The 22,162-nt window shown below is 34.6% G+C and overlaps 1 protein-coding gene across 1 annotated transcript in view; it reads left to right on the forward strand.

Moving 5' to 3' along the window:
- Window positions 1-3,434: 3,434 nt before the first annotated feature.
- Window positions 3,435-22,162, forward strand: part of LOC121411132 — a 28,239-nt gene continuing 9,511 nt past the window's right edge. Inside the window, exons 1-2 of the mRNA XM_041603664.1 lie at window positions 3,435-4,086; window positions 15,772-15,843. Coding sequence (XP_041459598.1) covers window positions 3,993-4,086; window positions 15,772-15,843 — 166 coding nt within the window. The 5' untranslated portion in view covers window positions 3,435-3,992. The remainder of the gene's footprint in view (window positions 4,087-15,771; window positions 15,844-22,162) is intronic.

Raw genomic sequence — 22,162 nt, forward strand, 5'->3', positions numbered from 1 at the left:
ATTGCGAAATTAGGGCTGGAAATGATTACATTTTATGAACCCTTGGACAAACATTAAATATGCAAACATGAGCACAGATGAGATACAAAAGGAAAATGTCTATTGAAGAACAAATTTTGTAATATAGGCAATTCGTGAATTAAAGGAAGATTTTTAATTTGGAAAATTATTAAAATAAAATATAAACCTAACTGAATCATGAAAAGTTCATTAAAAATAGGATTTAAAGTAAGAGAAATATAAACATGTATAGATTCCTCCTGACTTGTATAATTGCCATACTGATAAACTTTTATGGTTAAATCAAGTGAGTCCTAATGTATAATAAAATGGAACATTGTATGATTCATACAATAAAAAACAAACGGTGAATCCGTTTATCATTCGCACTCTAATTTGTATATGTCACTGAGTCGTGTATCTAAAACGCATTGTGAAAAGTAAGGACAATTTTCGAATTTCATAACTTTCTTTATTTTAGATCCGATTTGGAAGGAATTTTCAGTGTTATGCTCGTTTTATTTTTCCCTTTTGATTTATATTAACCTTTTTTGTTTCTAGGATGGACATGATTTTCTAGAAAACAGGAAATAGTAATGTAGAATTCGCAAAATTTTACAACCACATTCTTTCCCTTACTTCAACCTGAAAAATGCAAAAGGTCGTTTAGTTTATACAAATGTTGATATATTTTCAATAATTTGGTAATACCAAAGAATATCAAAACTATTCTCCTGCAACACGAGTCTTATACCCCTTTCATACTGCCCTCTTCATTTTTCACCGGTGAACTTCGCCGGCGAACTTCTCTGCCTCGCATTCCTCACTTCCCCGGCGAAAAAATAAATGTACCCTTTCGCACTGACATTTCTTCCCCGGCGAAAGTCAATGGGCGATTGCAGAACGAAAGAAAATTGTAAACATTACTTCTTACCTATTATAAAAGGTATAAAAAATTAATACAACATCTTTCGGAAGTATTACGAGAAAAAAAATATCACCATGTTTTTTTTATATTTTAGCGCATTTTATACATGTAAAAATGCTTTTTAATAAATATATTGTTAGTAAAAAAAAGTATGTTAGAGGGTATCTACTTGGCCATAGCATTCAGCTGAGCTTGCAACTATCGCACGCAGAATCTCGGTACAGGGGACTTCGGGAGAGAAAAAGAATGACCTCGGACGTCATTTATTTAAACAGGAGAAGTTCTCCGGTTTGCTTTCCACCTCTACAGTGCGTATCAAAAAAAGTTTACACTTTGAAAAAGCCCTGGGAATTAAAAAATATACAACATGTGGGTAATGTTTTCACATCTAATCTTGGGTTTGGGTCTCATCTATCCAATGAAAGTAAAAGTTTTGACAGAATGTTACACTTGAGTGAGCACTGTCCATTTTTGTAAAGCTCGCAGAAATCTGTTTGCGCAGAAATGCTCGTTTTCACACTGTGTCAAGGGGAAAGGGCGAAATCAAACTTACCCTGCGAAATATTTCTCATACATTTCCCATTGCACTTTTTGTCAATTGTAATAAATGGATACATTCAAGCATTTTGTGACAATTTTGCCACCCAAATTGAAATTTCAATACTTAGTAAGCACAACCTTTACCCTTTTTGTGCCAGCTGGATCTGAGCACATAACTAAGTCTGAACAAAAGTTTATATCAGACATCTCCAGCATTTTTTCACAAAGTTTTTATCATTTAAAGTGGGTTTACATTTCATTTGTCATTTAATACTTGCTTCTTCACAATTTTTCCAAGCTTGACAATGATTAACAAAATGAAAATCAAGCCTGAGCCATTTCATGTAAATCACAGCTCAGTGTAAATCAAATATCGTCACGATGGCCTCTGTGTGAGGGGGAGTGGGGTGGGGCGCAGTGCACTCTTCGAAGTGTTTTGGGCAAGGAAACAAGTTAAAAAGGTAAAAGATATCTTCAAAATAAATTTAACTAGCTAAATTCAACATGTTCTTCATGATTAAGGTCTACTTTTATTCGCATAACTATTTCAAAGTTCTGCGCAAATCATTTTTCACTTACTTTTCAAAAGTAAGTGGTACCCACTCGAGCGGAAATATTTTTCGTTATATATAGTTATATCGTCATTTGCTTAAATGGATCTGTACCAAAGTTAAATGTGGAAAAATCTTTAGGATATTACAAATGTAGAATTTTACAGGACTTTTTCTAAGTGTAAACTTTTTTTGATACGCACTGTATATAGAGGTGGAGAAGTTCGCCGGCGAACTTCACTGGTGATGTAGCTTAATTAAATCAAAGTTTCCCAAAGCCTTTTTTAACCCCTGACTCAAACGTGAAATGGAATTCATTTTTTCAAATCGCATTTGAGAGATAAGACAAAGCATCTATTGAAATAAAGTTATTACAAACTGTATTGTGCAAATTGAAATAGCTGATTTTTTTTTAATGTTTGTTCCTCTTCTTTATGATCCACCTTGCCGTTTACTATCAAAACCAAAGTTAAGATGGTATGGCGCTCATTACTTTGTTAGGGATTGATATATCCATTTCTTGTATGCCGTTCATTTATTATTCTAAAAAAAAATTAGTGAAGACATGGAGCGATAAAGTTCAGCCAAATATCTTAACAAATTTATCAGTGATAGCATGCAGCTTATTGAACAAAGCAACCTCATGTGATCAGTGTTTCTGCGCATGTGTGAACATAACGTAATCCATTTTCAAATTCATCATGACATCTTTTATGTAAATATGTTAGTAATTCTTAAATAGATTTTGCATATGAAAAGTCAGATAAGGCAGATTTTAAATGGCATGCGATGGAAATTTATGAGTGTTGAAAATAATGTACAAAAAAACTTCAGTGCTGCCAAGTAACAAGACCCACTAGTATGACACTCAGTTGACAAAAATGGAGAAAGATGAGGAAGAAAAAGACGGGAAAAGAGTAGAAAGCAACGAAGAAAAAAATCGGAAGTATGAAAAAAGAAACAAAAAAGCCGAAAAGGATGGGGTATTATCTAAAAAAAAAAAACATTTGAAGGACGTTATAACCTGCCAGCCTTATAGATCTCCCGGAATTGAAGAGTTCCGCTTGTTGTGTATATTGTCTATTAAACAAGTATATTTCTCCCCTTATTCTGTCTGATAAGTGCGGTGGGTTTGTGTGGGTGAGACAGATAGGAAATGTGTAGTGGATGTGGGGATGTGTTACGCTATGATGATGTGTATCTGCTTGAAATTGGGTGTGTGGGCGAGTGGGTGAGGTGGGTGTGCAGATGGGTGTGTGTGGGTGTGCGATATGCGATGTGTTAGTAGGGGCGGGTTCCACTTTAACATCCATGGATCCTTCAGTTAAAAAACACACATCTTTGCCCGCCTCTTTTTCTCTCACACGCGTAATTGACTCGCCTGTGTGAAGACAAAAGAAACCGTCTTGCTGCGCTGGTCCATCTCAGTTAAACGACGAACTGCGATGAGGAAACAAGGTATGCTGCTTGACCACGCTGTCAACAAGTACTTGTTTTTAAAAGCAGACAGTTTAAGTGTCTACCCACCTTTGTATCTATAGTCATCTAATTAATTGTTTTCTGCTACACAACAATTATTTCATTAATCCGCTAATGGTTTCTCCTCTTTAGCCATCGTCGATTTACCTTTCAGCTTTTGCCTGGTCAGGTCATTCACTTCGAGGAATGATTGGTTTATGAAACTTCGGAACTTCGCTTCGTAAATTAGCATCGATAAAGCAGCTTGGTAATTTATGAAACACCAATGAAGGTGATTTTGGAGAAAAGAAAAATAAGTTTCTGACCCACTCTAAATGAACGTACGAAGGAGTTCACTAGATCAATTCTTCTTCTGTCTGATTTTGGATAAAAAGGCTTTCTCTGAAAGCAGGTCTCCATCTGAACGCATTTGATCGTCTGCTCAAAAGGAGAGTGAACACCTACACTCGACGTTTCCATCAACAAGCCAACCAACCCCTATAACACAGACTAAAATGGCGTGTGGAGTCAGACATAAAAATTCTTTTTATTACTTTTTAGTTCCTGTTATACTTGCCTTGGTGCTTCTTTCATCGACAGTGGTTAGCGGTGAGTTTAATTGTTATACTTAAAATTTGCTCAAATCATCTATTCAGATATTCGTTGGCGTTTATAATCGTGATGATTTATAAGTCATCAGTATACGATGTATGAAAAAATGATGAAAGAAAGTAAAGTGGTTAATCCCGGTAGATGTGCGTAGTCCCCACATAAATCATTTATGAATGGCAATGTCTCCTACATAACCGTGTAGTGAAAATAGCAGCATTAGTAATTCACTGCAAAAACTCTGATGTTGATTTAACATCAGCCCGGAATCTATATATATCCACACCAGAGAAGTGTTAAATAACACCAGTTTCGTTTTGGTCTAAAACCAGGTAGGTGTTTATACAACACCAATTAGTATTAAAGCAGCATATCGGTTTGATTCCAAACTGGTGTTGTTTCAATACTTCTCTAGTGTTGAAATATATAGATTCCGGGCTGGTGTTAAATCAACACCGGATTTTTTGCAGTGTAGTAGTAGAAGTAGTAGTAATAGAAGTAGTAGTAGTAGTAGTGAGGTGGTAGTAGTAGCAGTAGCAGTGGTAGTAGTAGCAGTAGTAGTAGTAGAAGTAGTAGTAGTAGTAGTAGTAGAAGCAGCAGCAGTAATAGTACTAGTAGTAGCAGCAGCAGCAGCAGCAGCAGCAGCAGCAGTAGTAGTAGTAGTAGTAGTAGTAGTAGTAGTAGTAGTAGTAGTAGTAGTAGTAGTAGTAGTAGTAGTAAAAGTAGTAGTAGTAGTGAGCTAGTAGTAGAAGTAGAAGAGGAAGTGGTATTACCAGTGGTAGAGGGAATGGTAATAGTTGGGTATCAGCAGTAGTATTATAGAAGTATAACAGTAGTAGTAGTAGTAGTAGTATTTCATATGACTTTTGCAATCAATGACATTGCTTTTTCGAACCTTTTTTTCCACCAAGATATTTCTAATTTACGTGAATGGTGTATGGATTCACACTTTAACTTTCTTCATAAAACTACTTCTGATCTTAAGAATTGAAATAGTCTGAAATTTCCAGAAAATATCACAAATGATATCTTAACACTAAAAAGAATGGGGGAGGGAGGGGGCTGATTATCCCCAAGATCATGCGATTAGCTCTCGCCGCGATGTTTCTTATTATTTTTCTCGTGGATCTAAAAGACTATAATATTATTGCAACATCTGAGTGCGCGGTTCAGGACTCAGGAGTAACGCAAATAATTTTTTGTACTGGCAGGTCGGAACAACTTCTTTAAAATGATTTTTTTTAATCATGAGCACTTCTCAAGAACACTACAAAGAATACACACCAAAATCGATTGTTATTGAAACCTAAGTTTTAAATTTTAGTGCAAAGTCATTTTTACCCATACAAAAGCGTAATAAACTTTGTCAGGTTTATTTCGTTAAATCTTACTAAATCTTACATTTAAAAAAAAGAATCACGGCATGCATGTATAGATTTTTACCAAGATTGCGTATTTTGACAACAGATATCCGACGGTTCTAAATAAGCCCCCACCCCCAGTTTTCCCCGACTATATAGGCGTGAAATTAGCCTTTAGTCTAAAAAAATCGTTTGAAATGATTAAGATTAAAATTAGACTTGGGGTCAGTATCTAGTTTCACATAATACTTTTCGCGGGATCAAATGTAGTGGACCTGAAAATGTATGACCCTAAGCAAAACACCGCATCATAATGTACTTTGTCAAATGGAATTACTTTAGTGTACATGTATAGTGCTTTTGGCAAAGCATTCAGCATGGCTTTAAACCTGAACAGGAATTTCAAAGTTTTGTTGCTGAATGCCGGGGAAAGTAATACAGTTTTCCGACGATATTTTTCATGATGTTTATTATTTATTTCATAATGACGGTGATTTGCTTTCACAATCTAGATTTCACAGGATCGAACTTCCATTGTGAGTAAACTAAACCATCTTTCTCGTCAAGGTTACCAAGGATAATGCTATTGATGTAGATAATATCGTAGTGAATTATATATTTAATTCCATAGAACGTAATGCGTGAGCGAAAACTCTCTTTCAGCAACAATAGCTCTTTTTTATCTCAACGATCGATCCGTCCCTTTTCTTTAATATTCATTACGATGCAACAGATGAAACTAAATGATTGCCATTATTTTCACGGGGATGTAGTCTTGCAGATATTTTCTGTTTTTGTTTCGTCTCAGATAGACATCTCCCTCAACCCAACAAGGAAAGAAACATAAAACTTTAACATTGCTAGATTTGCAGATGATGATTAAGAAGGACTCAACATTTTAAACTACAACTCTCACTCAGCCGTATATTGATACTTCGGTATTTCAGATCACAGTGACTTTTTTTACTCGCCAGAATTCATTAGTGAGCCCATTCAAGATTCTCATATTCCTCCTCCCATTCAGCCACTGAAGCTGCTGAAAGATCTTTCGAAAGCAAAAGATGACTGCTTTGATAATGTTTCATAAAATCCTTAAATGGATTTTGATATCCGCCCAAGTTCACAAAGGTTATGGCAGATCACTAGGAGAGTTATATATATTTGATGTTTATTCCAAAGTGTCGGGTTCTATTTAGGACGTGACTTCACTCGGACAATATCGACTTTGATTACAAAAGAGATAGATACCGACGGGGGTGTTTCACAAAGATACTTAGAGTCGCAGTTAAATGCCTAATTGCGTGCGGCGGTATAAAAGGCATGACCACATTGGTCAGATTGTGCCATGAGGACGCGAACTATATACTGTATCAATCAATAAGATCGCTCGTTGTATGTACTCGTCGGCATGTAAGTGCGACTCTAGTCATACTTAAATCTTTGTGAAACACCCCCATCAGGTTAGATAGTGATGAACGTCCACAAACAGAGGCGTCGATCCTGGGGGAGGGGGCAGGGGTATCGCCCCACCAATGAAAATACTGGGGGCATACATATCGTTTTGCCCCCAATAATTCCGCATGTGCAAAAAATAATATAAGATTGTAATTTTACACAGAAATCAGCAAGCGAGATTGAGATACAAAACTCTTCTTTATTTAAAATCGTGCTCAAAATGTCAGCTTTTCAGATTGGAATATAAAAAATTTCAGCTCGCGCTTCCCGCTCGCATCATTTCTGTAGCAAAAACCCATACTTATCATGATTAAATAGGTGAATAGAAAGTCCCGTTTTTAGTTCTAAACCTCGAAAGAACTTCCGCTTCGATTTGCAATAATCTTTTGTTGGATATATATCTTGTTCTTTATTAAAAACGTCCATTAAAATGTAATTTTTTTCAGATCGATTATCAAAATTTTCAGCTCGCGCTTTGCGCTCGCATTTAATGTTTTTTAGATACCCATCTTAATCATTGGTACCGAAAATGCTTAGAATATCAAGCTTTCAGGTCAGAATATAAAGAAATTTCAGCTCGCTCTCGGCACTCGCATTATCTGTGTAGTGAGATATGTATCCTCCAATGGGTTACTACAAACAGTTCTAAACAGGCTCGCATTAATTTGTTGGTTGGTGAGATATGTGTCTCATAAGTCATATATATATATATATATATATATATATATATATATATATATATATGTAAATGTATGAAATCATACATATACATGTACACCAGCTTTAGCAACTCTTTTATTTAAATATTTTGTGAAAGAAATGGATGAAGAGAACAATGTGAGGCGTAGCTTAAATCAAGGTTCCCTAGAGCTATCTGCCCTTTCGAAAAATTGGCAATGCCGAAAAAATGTCTCTGCCGGGAATCGAACCCGGCCCCCAGCTTTGAACGCCGGTGCCTTAACCACTAGACCACAGAGACGGGTTAGTGGCTAGGGCGACCCAGATCAGGGGGCCGTTTCATGAAAGTTGTCAGCACTGACAAGTTGTCTTTCGCTGACAGTTACCATAGGAACAGTCAGAGGCCAGTGCCTCTCAGCCAATCAAAAACAAGGATTTCACTATAATTGTCAGCACTGACAATTTAGTCAGTGCTGACAACTTTCATGAAACACCCACCCGACTGACCGTCAGATAGACAGATTTTCGACACTATACCAATTATAATTTCCTTTGTCAGGTGTAGGTGGGTTTTGAACAATGACAAGCCACCAGGTGTGGTAAGCATAAAATATAAATTCTGATTATGATTAGATACAGCAGACAGAAATACACACGTTGTAAAATTCATTCATTAAGGTATCAAACATATTTAACTGGATAATATTGTTTAGTTTAACTAGGTTGGTTTTCATCCTGGTCATTTCAATTGAAATCATTATCAAATTAGACCATTAGATACAAAAATATCAATGATTAAGCCATTATGAAAATCAACTATAAATCAAACATGAACAGCACAATATTTAATTTACAGTTTATAAGTATGCAGTTGAATGTCTTTAATGGTGATTTTCAATGCTTTTAAAACGAAATATTTACATTGAATATGACGACTTTTCAAGTTGTCAAAATTATTATTTTCGAAGAACCAGCACGATTATTTCCCAGAGCTTTGAATCAAAATACATGATACAGGATACCTACGTACGCATTGTCCATATGATCTGAAATGGCTAAATTAAAAAAATAAACCATGTCGTTGTCATGGTTCTCCATTTACTCTTTCAGTTTGCCTCGCTTGAAATCATTTTCAGAAGGTTGAATGTCACTGAAAAATGGACAGTAACGCAATATGCACGTCCAAAAGCATTAGCTTTTATCATTTTGATTATCGTGCATTTTGACCAAGCTTTCATGAACGGAAACATTATATGTCCAATAACATGAATAAGAATACCACACTCTTCAATGTTTTTGGGCAACGCTAGTTCCGAATAAAATATTACCCAAAATAATTATGGAGGTGGGCCATTGTCATTTCATACCGTATTCCTGGTAATTTTTTTTTTTGCCTTAGTCCCAGTCATTTAGACACCAAAAAGGACATATTTTCGGTTTAAGAGTTCAGGGCGTGATAAGAAATTCTAGTTTCCAAAAATGAAATCTAATTATGGTGCATCAGTCTTTACTTCAAATTATACGGCGGAATTGCCACCCATATTTTGCATCATGCTCTTGAAAGAGCCTCTTATATTTGCAATAATCTGAAATTCAGATTTCTCAGCTTTGACATACTCTCTCATCTCTGGTTGTAACAAGAGGGATAAAAAAAATGTCGGATACTAGGGCAGATTTATGACCCTGTATTCACAAAATATCAGTTACATGTCTACGCTGACTATCAAATGCGCCATTTTGCCATGTGCTCCTCAAAGTCAAACCAAAAGTAAAGTTTTATTTTCTTTTCATGCAAATTTAGGAATTTAGGAAAAGAAGGATATTTTGCTTCCTTTAACGATGGATCTGCATTTCATTAATAAATTTTGTTGATTGCCTTTTATTTTATGTTTTTGTAGACTGATATGAAGCAGAGCGACTCTAAGAACGACTGGTGAAACTTTGTTACGCGCTAAATAATCATCAATGAACATTAATGGTGAATATCATTTACCACAAGAAAGGATAACTTACGAATAGATTTATGAAATGGCCCCCTGGTACATAGGCTTTCAAGATAATCTCATATTTGGTATCTTGTTGTTGGGCTCCGTATTGATCGAAGTGCACCCCCAAATTTCCCGTTACACCACTCTAATCTAACAACTATACGACGTAATTTGTTTTATTGGAAACGTTTTCTCAAACCGGGGTTAACCGATTTCTTTTTTAAATTAATGCATAGCCGGGTCACATACAATAACTAAGGAATAGTGGCTTAACGTAGGCGAATCTCATAGAAAAAGTAGCACATATGTCATTATGACGGTATTTAAAGCCACGTACAATACTTTAAAAATTGAGTGCAATTTGAGAAATACGAAGCTCGAAAATATTCAACAGCTTTATTGTTGATTTATGAAAACTAAACATATTGCGTCAAGCTCCCTTGAAAAAGAATTAGAGCGTGAAGTAACGTCCACAGAAAAAGCAGGAAAGAGAAGGAAGCAACTCAAGTAAAGAAAAAAAAATGAAAAGACATTTTGACGCTATGATCTGTGACAGCTTCAAACAGGCTGCCTGAGAAGGCCATCGCTCTTGATGAGATGGTCGTCCGCCCTATCGCAGCACTTTTAACCTCTCTTCATCTCTCTTTTTCTTTCAGCCATGTCAGTTACTCCGGGTTACCAGCAAATTATGAACATTTTACTCGATTTCTTAGTGTCTTGCATTGATCTGATTTAGACGTAGTGATGGGATATCACATAGCTATAGGAGCGAAAAGCTAGAAGGTAGCAACCACTCTGAGAGATGAAAATTCTTTGATTCATACTTTCTCATTTCCTGTATTATTACCCCCATTTTTAAGGTGCAAGGGAAGAATGGGATTCTGACTCGAAAGATAATTAAAGATCGAGGGCCGTTTCCACGCCTGCTTACACATTTATCCGTTAAAGTGTCTATAAAACAACTATAATTCATTAGAAAATAATATTTTGTAATGAACTGTAACTCTTGTAGGATTATGACTTGATGGACACCTGGATTCATTCATTGCAATCATACCTTACGTTTGTGCAAATCAAATTTTACATCACACTATAAAATATGTTCTCATTATCCAAGTATCCAAGTGTAAACATATCACCTTAATGATCTTGAAGAGTATAATTATCATTATTCACTTGGCAGAACAGCTGTGCCAACTTTGAAAGATATGTTTTTCCATAATACATCTATTTAAATTTAACATCTTCAAAGAACCCATGGTCATGATGATGGTCTTAAATAGCTTCATAAAATGGATTCTAAAGCAATTTTAGCCATTAAAATCAAACGTCCACTATGTTAAGGGATAATTACGGAAAACACATTACTTGGTCTTCATGGTCTTACAACTTTAGAATACCTCATTATGTATTAACATAAAATTCAACACACCGATTGGGTGATTTTGCCCCCCCCCCCGCCCTCCTCTTTCCTCCATCGTAAGCTATATGGTAAATACACAGGCTCGGTGGACGGCCCCTTGCCTTATGCCAGGATCCAGATATTACTGTATCACTTTTTTTGTATGAAATAACGTTTATTTTGTTTGGCTTTACGAGCAGGGATGAGTTAGCTATATGAAATCATTATATTGATATGCAGAATTAATTCAATGTTCAAATTCAGTATTACTGGACATGATTTATTAGTCGACTTCGGCGATATCATGATATACACCGAGTACCATTGCAATTGCTATTATTAAGGCACAACTAAGTTGTTTTTTTAAACCCTTCCTTTCTTGTGCAGGGATGGGGGGATGCATGGGCAAAGATAAAAGTTAAGAAACCGAAACAAATTTCACTGCTCTATATGAGGTTCAAATACACCCACCATCATAACTATGGTTAACTAGAAATATATAAATATATACTGTATATTTTACGGATAACTTCTGTCTGGTTGGATAACATGATCTGGTATTGTCATGATTTGAAAGATTATTCTACCATCGAAAAGAAGCTACTTAAAGAAACCCTATTATTTGGATCAATTCGTGCCCTTTTTTAGCAAAGATAATTTGTTTTCGCATATAATGACGAACTTAAGTTGTATGATCTAGACTACATAATCCCAGGAGCTGATTGCTAGATTTGCCTAATGCATCTTAAAGCTTTCACCTTTACCTAATTCCTTGTGCATATGACATTGTTCTGACGGAAATATCGGATGTACTCTAATACATTTGTCATTTTTCAACGACATTGATAGTAACAGGACCTCATCAATTACTGTTTATATTTTTATTTAGCATACCAAAAGTATTATCCATGTTATTTATAATATGACACAAACAAAATATGTTTTATTCCAATTTTATATACGTTTTCCTTCTCAATTAGCACATTAGTCATGGCACTACGCAGAAATTTTTCGCGGGGGGCAGCACGCGAAAGCTTTTTCAAAAAATCGAAAGCGAGGGAGCGAAGCGACCGAGCTTATTGGGGCGTTTTTGCATTTTGTGAAGTAAAATTGGTGTGCACTTTTGGTGAAAATTGTAAAAAAAAAATTTAGTAAATAATATGTAAGTTTTCAAATTGCCCCCTCCCCCGCTGCGTATAGCCATGCATATAGTGTTTGTATTTCTTTTACATTACCCATTGAATATTACAGACTTGACACAAATTCTTTTCCATTTTCTGAAATATGTATGATTCATCCTCTTACTCACATCTTCATTTCTATGTATTTTATTGCAAAGCGCATAGATAATTGAATCACTATATGAATATATAATCTAAGGATTTCATCATCATCAAGGTAGGCTGACAGTGACCTCATGTTAGATTTTAATAAAGCAGAAAAAGAGGAAAAAATCATCAATGGGAGAAATTATGAAATCTAAGAATTTTTTTCTTAACGACATCTTCTAACTGCTCCCAATAATATGATTTCTTAAAATTTCATTCATTAACATTTTAGGGAGCATGGAATGATTTTGTTTTCACGAATGAGCTTATGAAATAATGAATCTGATTCTTTCATCAGCTGAAATAACTGAAAACTGTTTATAAATGCCATTTTACAGAATTCATATTCTGAATAGAAGAGCAGCTTAAAAATGATATCACCGAATAATATTATAAAATAGGTTTGTTGCCTTTGGTGTGTTGGTTAAATAGTTATCCTTATTCCGTTTTTACTAGAACCAACATGAAACGTCAGACTTGATACCTTATTTAAGAGAATGTAAAAAAAAGGTTCTATAAAAACGCGTGTTAAAGTAGTAGGAAAGAACACCCAATTGCACATGGATAACAGCGAATACTAGAATATGTAAGATGTTAAAACAACTTGAAAATATAAAAGTATTATGTTAAAAGATGGAAAATGATTTTACTAAAACAAATTCTGAGAAATAAACGGACAACAGAAACAAGACACCAACAACTATGAACAGTAATTTTATTTTGGAATATTCATTCCATTACCACTTGTAAGTTATATGTATGAATTAAAAACATGCATTTTGATGGTTTGAATAAAAAACATTAACTGTTTTATTCGCTTCCATATCGTTATCCTATACATCCATTTTTGATAAAATGGGTATAGAATTTTAAAATTTGTCGTTGATTTTTTTTTCCGCTCGTATCTACTTCTTGCTAAGAACTGTTCCTCCAGCAGAGTGCGAGCGAATAATATCCTATGCATAAATTTCATTAGTATTTAATTTATGTTGATTGTCCCCCCAATTTTAGAACTGGGTTTTAGTGGTAGATTATGGAATATCCTGCGTATAACGTCTTTGATATAATTGCTATTCAATTATTTCTCGCAAGTCACCGCTTGCTGGCTTCGCTCTCTCACTCTACTGCAAATATATTTGGTCGTCCGGCGCACAGATTCATGTGTTATAGGTACACATCCAATTTTCACCCCACACGCATGCGTACTCTCGCCCCTCACTCAAACCACACCCTACATACACATTCAATACCACAAAGGATCATCATGCACCCTTCTCCCCTGTCATTATCAACATAACGGAATTTCATTATATTTATCTTCGAATTTGGTCTTCATGTTTTAAAGACTAAAGTGTAATAGTTTTGGCCAAATAACACACATGCTCTCCATATCATCGATGCATTAGACTTTGGTGTGGGTTGTTCTTGAGAATGGATGGAAATATCTTGATTGGGAATGAATTTTAGTCTAATTAAGATGAGAATGAAATAAATTGCTCGCTAATAAGAATATTTATAGGTCTCCAGAGTAATTTACCATACAAACTGTCCGACGCGATTTATCTTCCATCACTGTCAAATACGCTATTTAGGAAGTAAAAAAAGGGATTCAATCAGAGTAGGGGAAGATTTGTTTGTTTCTCCCTGTATCCCCATTATTACATCTCAGAGTTTTTCTGTATTTGCAGTATCAATCAATATATTACAATTTCTGGTTTAGATTTTATGACATGCAGGACAGTTCTAAAAACAACAACAATATTTCAATGGTATAATTTTGCTAACTATAGAGCAGAAATTTGTTCATGAATATTTATTGGAATCTCTAGATAGTACTTCATAGCATTATCCTTAAAGGACAAGTCCACCCCAACAAAAACATGATTTGAATAAAAAGAGATTCAACAAGCATAACACTAAAAATTTCATCAAAATCGGATGTAAAATAAGAAAGCTATGACATTTTAAAGTTTCGCTTCATTTCACAAAACAGTTAAACAGTTAAAAGATTTATCTTCGTAATTTTACTGTTATAATACTATTATTATTATTTTCATTATAATATTAATACTAATAGTATTATTATTATTATTATTACTATTATGATTATCATTATTATTTTAACTATTGTTACTTATATTAGATTCAATATTATAAGAATAAAGTAGATACAATTTTAGACAGAAAAAAGTTTATTTATAGGACTGTACGATTCGTTGCTATTGCTTCCAGACTAATTTTCTTTTTCCTCACGTACAAAATTACTCTTGATTCAATATACCGGTAATGTATAAATATCTATACACCAAAAATTAGAAAATGTGATAGAAACGCAATCCAGTAACGGAGTAACGCTACTTTAATTGTACTTTGTAACCTTAAACTTAAAAAAAATAGATTGTTAGTCGGTGCGAAAATGTGGAGAAACGTCTTCTGCGCATGTGTAATCGGGTAACTCATGAACAAAATTTTGTACATCGATGCGAAGGGCAAGAACATCTGCATGATTTTTGACACGTTTGCTGATTCTAATCAATTAGGTGGTATTAAAATAGGAGAGGTAAATATAGAGAGTAAGTGTCAGCCTACAGCTGCACATTGGTTACAGAAATAATCCTGTTTTATAATTGTGAACTTGCTTTCAAAGTCATGGAGAATTAATTCAGAGATAGGCCTACGGGAAATTGCAAAAATGCATCTGCATACACTTAGTAAGGAATATGCTAAACATTTGGAGTAATTTGACTATTACTTATGATATATTTTGACAGTCAAACTGATAAGAGTAATGAATGATGATGATACTAAGATACTATCTCATATGAGAAAAAAAAACTATTTTTTTTATCCTATACTACTACCACTGCTACTACTACTTATACTACTACTATACTGCTATACTACTACTGCTGCTGCTGTTATACTACTACTACTACTACTAGTACAACTACAGTATTTCTACATGCTATTGCTGCTTCTAATAGATTCAATATTATTTCAAGTAATAAGTTATATTAAGCATAATGAATAATTTTTATAATGTAATATATAACAAAGAAGACTGATGGTAAAAGTTATATGCGTATACCACGTCAAGTAATAAAAGTCAATCAAAAAAGATAATTGTTATAATGTTAAACATAATGGAAATACGGATGGTAAATGTTTCATTTACCTATTAACTCGTCTGAAAGACATCAGAATATTATTGTTTTATTTGCCCCAAGTCAGGTAAAGATCTGCTTAATTCCGTCTGACTAGAAGACTGTATTTAATCCAGTAAAATGGCAGTTTCATACCTCAAGAAACCCAGGTGTTAGGATTCATAAGTAAACAAAAAAAGTGAATTATTCATAGCATGATAACTAAACAGACTTGAATTTCATCTTCTTATTTCTCTCACTCATCGGACAAAGTCGTTTCCTATTAGCACCAATTTTGTAACTTAATGCCTTGTGTTTTTGAATCCATAGGGAGCTTCTGTCAAACACGTTGCACGGGTGGAAGCAGGAAGAGCGAGCTATGTTTCTACTGTCGAAGAAATCGTAAGTTATACCCCAAAATAGTCTTATTATGACAACGGTGAGAGATCAGCCTGATTGAGGGTGATGAGCGAGAGAATATGTTTTCCTCCATTTTTCTTCCAAAGTGATAATAAAGTAAACTTGATATTGCACTGCGAGGGTGGATCTTATTGGGCACGGTGGAGGGGTGTCTACGCAGGCGCAGAGTTTGGTGATTTGGTAGGAATAGTTCTACTTGGTGATTGAATGACGATGACGATGAAGGTGATGACAATGGGGATGATAATGATGACGTAAATTTGAAATATGAATTTGATGACGAAATTGGAGTATTCTGAGAAAGTGGCTAGGATTTACCTATAAGCAGTTAAGGACCTGAGACGTTGTTTTAACATTGCTTTTATTTTTTTTTTACCAAATCGATATCAAAGTGTGCGTTAATTTTTCCTTTTTACCGTTCTTGATATTTCCTTCTCGTAGATATACTAAATGTTTCATTGATTCTGACCATGAATAATTTTAGAAACTTATGTCCGGTGTTGTTTTATGAAACCAATCGTAAGTAACGCACGAATCGAATGTATCATGTTCTTGGCTATGAATAAGCTTCTTGATTCCCATTAGCAGAAGTTGGTTTGCAAGTTAAAGTTATTATGTTGTTGATAACCATCTGAATGAAAATATTCGTTAATTGTAAGTTTGGTTTCAGTTGGGTTATTGGCAATTGAGGTAATTTAGAGAACTGGTTAAAAAACAAGAAATTCAAGCACAAAAACAGGCCACCAATTCTTCGGTGAGTAGAGAACAGTTTTATGTACCATCCCCTATTCTACTGGTTAATAGATATGAGTGCTTGGGCACTGACTCCCAAATATTTTTCTAAGAAAAAATAAATAAAGAGAAAAGGAAAGGGAAAGGGTGCAATAGGATATACTCTTCTGAATATTTTGTCAAACTCTATCACAAATTGATATCATATGTCATTTTAAAACGTCATTTTGGTTTTCTCACGACATTTTAGAAAGTTAGCCCCAAACGCCATGTGCGACCCCCTAATTTTTTTTTACTAGGTATCATTACACGCCGATGACTAGCTCGTCTACTTTGGCCCATTATGACGTCTGAAAGATAGCTAATATCTCATCTTCTGATTCTACACAGAAACTTTGCATGTTTTCATATCTTCATTCGCAGACACGATGTCCAAAGGATGCGATATTAAGAAAGTCATTTTGGTCTCCTGATGTATGCTGAGTAAATGAAATGTCTTTTAGATTAAAAACTCGAGGGAATGTCCGTACTTCCATTTACGAAATATTTGCGTCTAGCACTATAACACTATTAGCAATTCCCCCAACAATTCCCAGTCTGGAAATCAATGCTTGTGCGATAATTGTCATAATGTGTTAATTGAATTCTACACCGAATTAGTTAGAATTTTACAAATCATCATCAAAATAATTATCATTAAATCATTAACGTATCCTTAAAGTCAGTGACCTGTACCACTTACAACTATTCCAATTTATGCCTCAGGTAGATAGAAATATTTTATCTAATGTCCTACAAAGAAATTTATGAGAAACAATAATTTCCATTCTTATAATACGAGACAGTCAAATAACTATCACTTACCTAAAAAGTAGATCAGTATTAGCAAAACTGTATTTTTCACATAAAAATCTGGAATTGTCTGGACAGAGGAATAAAAGAGGCAGCTAATCTGAACCGATTTAAAGTGCTCATCAAAAAAAAAATCTTCTGAATTCTTACTGATTCAATCAATTCCTTTGTGAATACTATCCACGGTAGTGTTGGATTATTTTAAAATCAATATGCAATTTTGTATATAGTGTATATACATTCGTGTTACAGTGTTTATATCTCCATACATTTATAGAATTTTGCTGATTATTTTACTCTACTTATATCAATTTTGATAGGGGGTCTACATCTCACAAGCTTTGCAAATCAGAAGGCCCCTCTCCTTTTTTCATTTCATTGGTACGTTTCAACCCTGCATATGTTGCAGTTGACGCATCTTTTCATTGTAAAAAAATGATTTATAATGAAATGTACTTAGAAGATTTGTGGAATATGAATATATCAATTAATAAAATAAGATTAAATAAAATGATATTTTGACATGTGAGATTCCCAAGATACCATTTTCATTTCTATTTTCTTTTTTTTAGATAATACAATTTTTCTGCAATAAGAACTTTAAATTTCTTGGAAATTGTGTTGTGCATTGCCCCGCAAAATAGCAATCTAAGGGATATATAATCTTTCTCTGCCCCGTATATCCCTACTATGTGTGCCACAGTGTGTTCACAGTTCAGTGTGGAACACAATGTGAAATCACATTCACACTGTTGAATTTGAGCATTTCAACAGTGTGAATCACATATTCATATAGTCGATCATGTGAACACACTTTAATCACGTTGCGTTCTTTCAAGCAGGGATTCGTTATTTTCTACAATTCACAAAGTAAAAAGCAATTATATGTCCGCATTAAATTTATAATGTCACGTAAGACAAAGTCGATATCAATACTTGTTTAATTTTTGGCAAAAAGCAACTTTGCCCATCAATGATCTATGTAATACTTTATGATTACTACGTGCACCAGATTGAAAAGTCATGAAGATATTGATATGAATGAAAATCTCTTCACATGCTCGTGAACTTACGCTGCAGTCACATTTCCCCTACGCTACGGCGGTCATAACGACGAGTAAAAAAACAGCGGTTTTATTCATTTCTATTCAAAGCAAGTTTTTAGCTGGGACAAAAAAAAAATGTTAAAACGGCTGTTTTCGACTCGCCGCACGGCCGCCGTAGGGGAAATATGACTGCGCCACTAGGTTGCGTGTTTGGCATAAACATGGATTGACAATCACGATCCCATGGACACAATCATTTTCAATCTTAACAGTTTTCTTTCTTGAATTCAAATCAATACTGTCTGGATCAGGGAGTGTTCCACAATGAGATAGTAGTTGTTGTCAAACAGTCACATCCAGGTGTAAACGCGCAAGTTGAATTCAACGTATCATCTCATTGGTCCAGATCATGAGCTTTTTTGTTGAGCTTCAAAAGACTACAAGGGAACAAGGCGACACTCCTATTGTAGTTATTGTAGGCTGCTTTGCAAAACAAAAAAAAATAGATAAATGAATGAATGAATAAAAGATAAATAAATAAATAAATAAATAAATGAATGAATGAATGAATGAATGAATGAATGAATGAATGAATGAATAAATAAATAAATAAATAGATAAAGAAATAAATGAATAAAAAAAAATAAATGGGTTGTAAATGTAAAGACGCATGTATTTCTTACCTTCTGGTTTGTTATTGGTATCGCTTGTTTTTTCCCCCAACATCTTTCTGGTCTTTTGATTTTATAAAAGCGACTCTTGCAATAAAAAAAAATCTAGCTCTATATACTGTTCCTGATGGCGGCACAGTTACGTATTCAAGATTGTATTGAAGGGGGGGGTCATAGATGTGTGATTCGCCACGCACATTTATGGAAAGGTTAATTAATCATAGGAAGGCCATAATGTCTTTTATATTAGTGTTATAAATATTCAACACAAATATGCCCAATTTATGAATCATCACTTAAATTCACGATATCATAAGTGGTTCGTGTTGGCCTATGACAGTATGAGAAATAAGAAGTGCTTGCACTTTATACTAATGAATTTCATACCCAAATTTTCCCCATACAAATCCTTCATGAAACAATGCTAAATCCTAAACTCCAGAATGAATTGACGAGATATTTAATTGCTTAGCATTACCCAAGGGAAATCAAATCGATGCTCGAAGAATGCACTTGGTCAATATTAATGAAGTAAATCCCCCTTTTTTTTTAAACCGTGTACCATGCTCGGCAAGTTGTACAGGAGAGTGGATATCCACTAGTCTGATCGGAAGTATGAATCTTAATACAAACTCCTTCCCAAATACAATCAAATATTCGTCTCCGGGGAGAATCTTGGAGGAATAAAACATTTGTGGAAATCAATTCACTCTTCTCCCGGCTCAACAAGACATTATTACTGTGTGATCTACATTAGTCAATATTGCATCATTATTATTATTGACCTGAAAAGTACATGGAGACACATTCCAATTTCACTTAATTTTCAACAATAGAGACAATGGAAATAACGTTCGATTTGAAATATAAGAGAGATGATAACTGTATTTTATCAACTGAATGGCATAGATTAGCTCGAAATCAGAATTCATAATTTGTTTAGTATTTATAGAGACCAAGTTAAATGCGTAAGGCCTTCTTTTCTTTGAAGTCTCGCCTTCGAAAGACAGTGCAAAGTGTTAGTTGATGAACAAATAGTGATGACTTTACATAAATCAATAATTATATATTCCCTATTACTTACGGTAGTAACCAAGTGAAAAATAATATCTCTAACTCGCCGTTGTGTAAGATATTCAATCGTTACCATTACAAAGATATGAAGGATAAGGTTATGCCAAATATTGTGACATAACTTGTAAGTGTTCCAGGTAACCGTATAAAATAAAGCATGTTTCAAGGCGTCCTGCTACAGAAGGCATGCCCCCATCCCCCAAAAACAAGTTCCACCACCCGGGGGGGGGGTAATAGGAAACAAAAGAAAAGGGAAACTAAAAAAGGGTAGGATATGACGTTATGAGGTATGATTTTTCTGAACATAATTTGGTCAAAATCTGTCCCAAACTAGATTTTCATTTTGGGAAAAGTAAATTTTTGCTCGCTCATTTCGCTCGCTCGGGACTCTTAACAAATATTGTCATGGACCGTGTATGGCCCCCTCAGTTGCATCAGTGCGAAAAAATATCTGCTTATGTTATTTTGCAATGGCAGTTAACAAAGGGCACTTACTTAATACCGGCTTAACGATTATGCCAAATAGACTTCAGAATACGTTCACATCTACCCCTGATTTCAAGTGTACTGAATGGAGGTTTCAATGAGAGGGAAAGACATTCTGCGTATAAAATTATGTTGAGACGTGGAGCGTCTGTGCAAAGTTCTAAATCATCGTACGAATACTTATTTCAAATCCGTGACGATATGCTACCCTCCCTATGAGAATTAAATCGAAGTTAAAGGGGAATGAAACCTTTGGAACAATTAGGCTTGTGTCGAAACAGAAAAATAAAAGAATAAGAACATAGAAAGTTTGAGAAAAATCAGACAAATAATGCAAAGTTATGAGCATTTGAATACTGCAATCACTAATGCTATGGAGATCCTCAAATTGGCAATGCGACAAGGATGTGTGATGTCACATGTGAACAATTTTCCCTTTGATGGACTATAAAATACCCTCAAAATGTCTCTTTTGCTTTTTCTTATGGTGATACAAACTCTTTACCCATGATGTATTCTTTAAAAATCTGTATTACATGCCCTCCTACAGAAAGAACACATGATCTACAGATAGGTATGATAAAAAGGCAATTTAAGTGAAATAGATACTAAAGTAATTGGGAGAGTTGTTCACAAGTGACATCACACATCTTTGGCACATTGCCAATTTGAAGATCTCCATAGCATTAGTGATCGCAATATTCAATTGCTTATAGCTTTCTCATTTTTACTCTGATTTTACTCAAACTTTCGTTGATCTGTTTCTTTGATTTTTCTGTTTTTACACAAGCTATCTTGTTCAAAAGGTTTCATTCTCCTTTAATATACAATGGTCATGACCCTATAGCAACAGTGTTGTATCGGGAGGGGATGGCAAGGGGGGCCCCGGGCTCCACTTTGAGGGGGGTACGAAAAGGGAAAGGGCTGCACGTAAAGAAAAGGAAAAAAAATGAAGATAAAAGGCAAAGGAATAAAGAGGCAGAAAGGGAATACCACTGAAGGTGATCAATACCCCCGTCATATGCTGTTACTGTGGTAATGAAGATTCCAACACTTTGGAAAATGGTTGATGAATGCCTTTACTTAGGGATGAATGTTCGTGCCAAATTTTGATTTGTGACATACTTATTCCCCTCAAGAATTAAAAAAAGTACTTAAAATATTCCCTTTTCAATCGAAAACATCTTGCTTTTCATCTCTAGCCCAACTATTGTGCTTGCATTGATTGCTTACTTAGATACCCATTGTGGGAGTACTTCTCCGATTTCTGGTCTCGCGCTCACAATAATTGTTTAGATATACATCATAATAATGATTTTAAAAAATTCTTAGAATATTCAGTCTTAGGATATTAATATTTAAAAAAAAAAGCTCGCGCTTCGCCCTCGTATAAGGTCAATTTGTGTAATGAGATTCCTGTTATCTATGAATTCCTTAAAA

Source organism: Lytechinus variegatus, chromosome 3 (assembly GCF_018143015.1).
Source record: "Lytechinus variegatus isolate NC3 chromosome 3, Lvar_3.0, whole genome shotgun sequence".
In the NCBI taxonomy this organism is placed as follows: Eukaryota; Metazoa; Echinodermata; class Echinoidea; order Temnopleuroida; family Toxopneustidae; genus Lytechinus; species Lytechinus variegatus.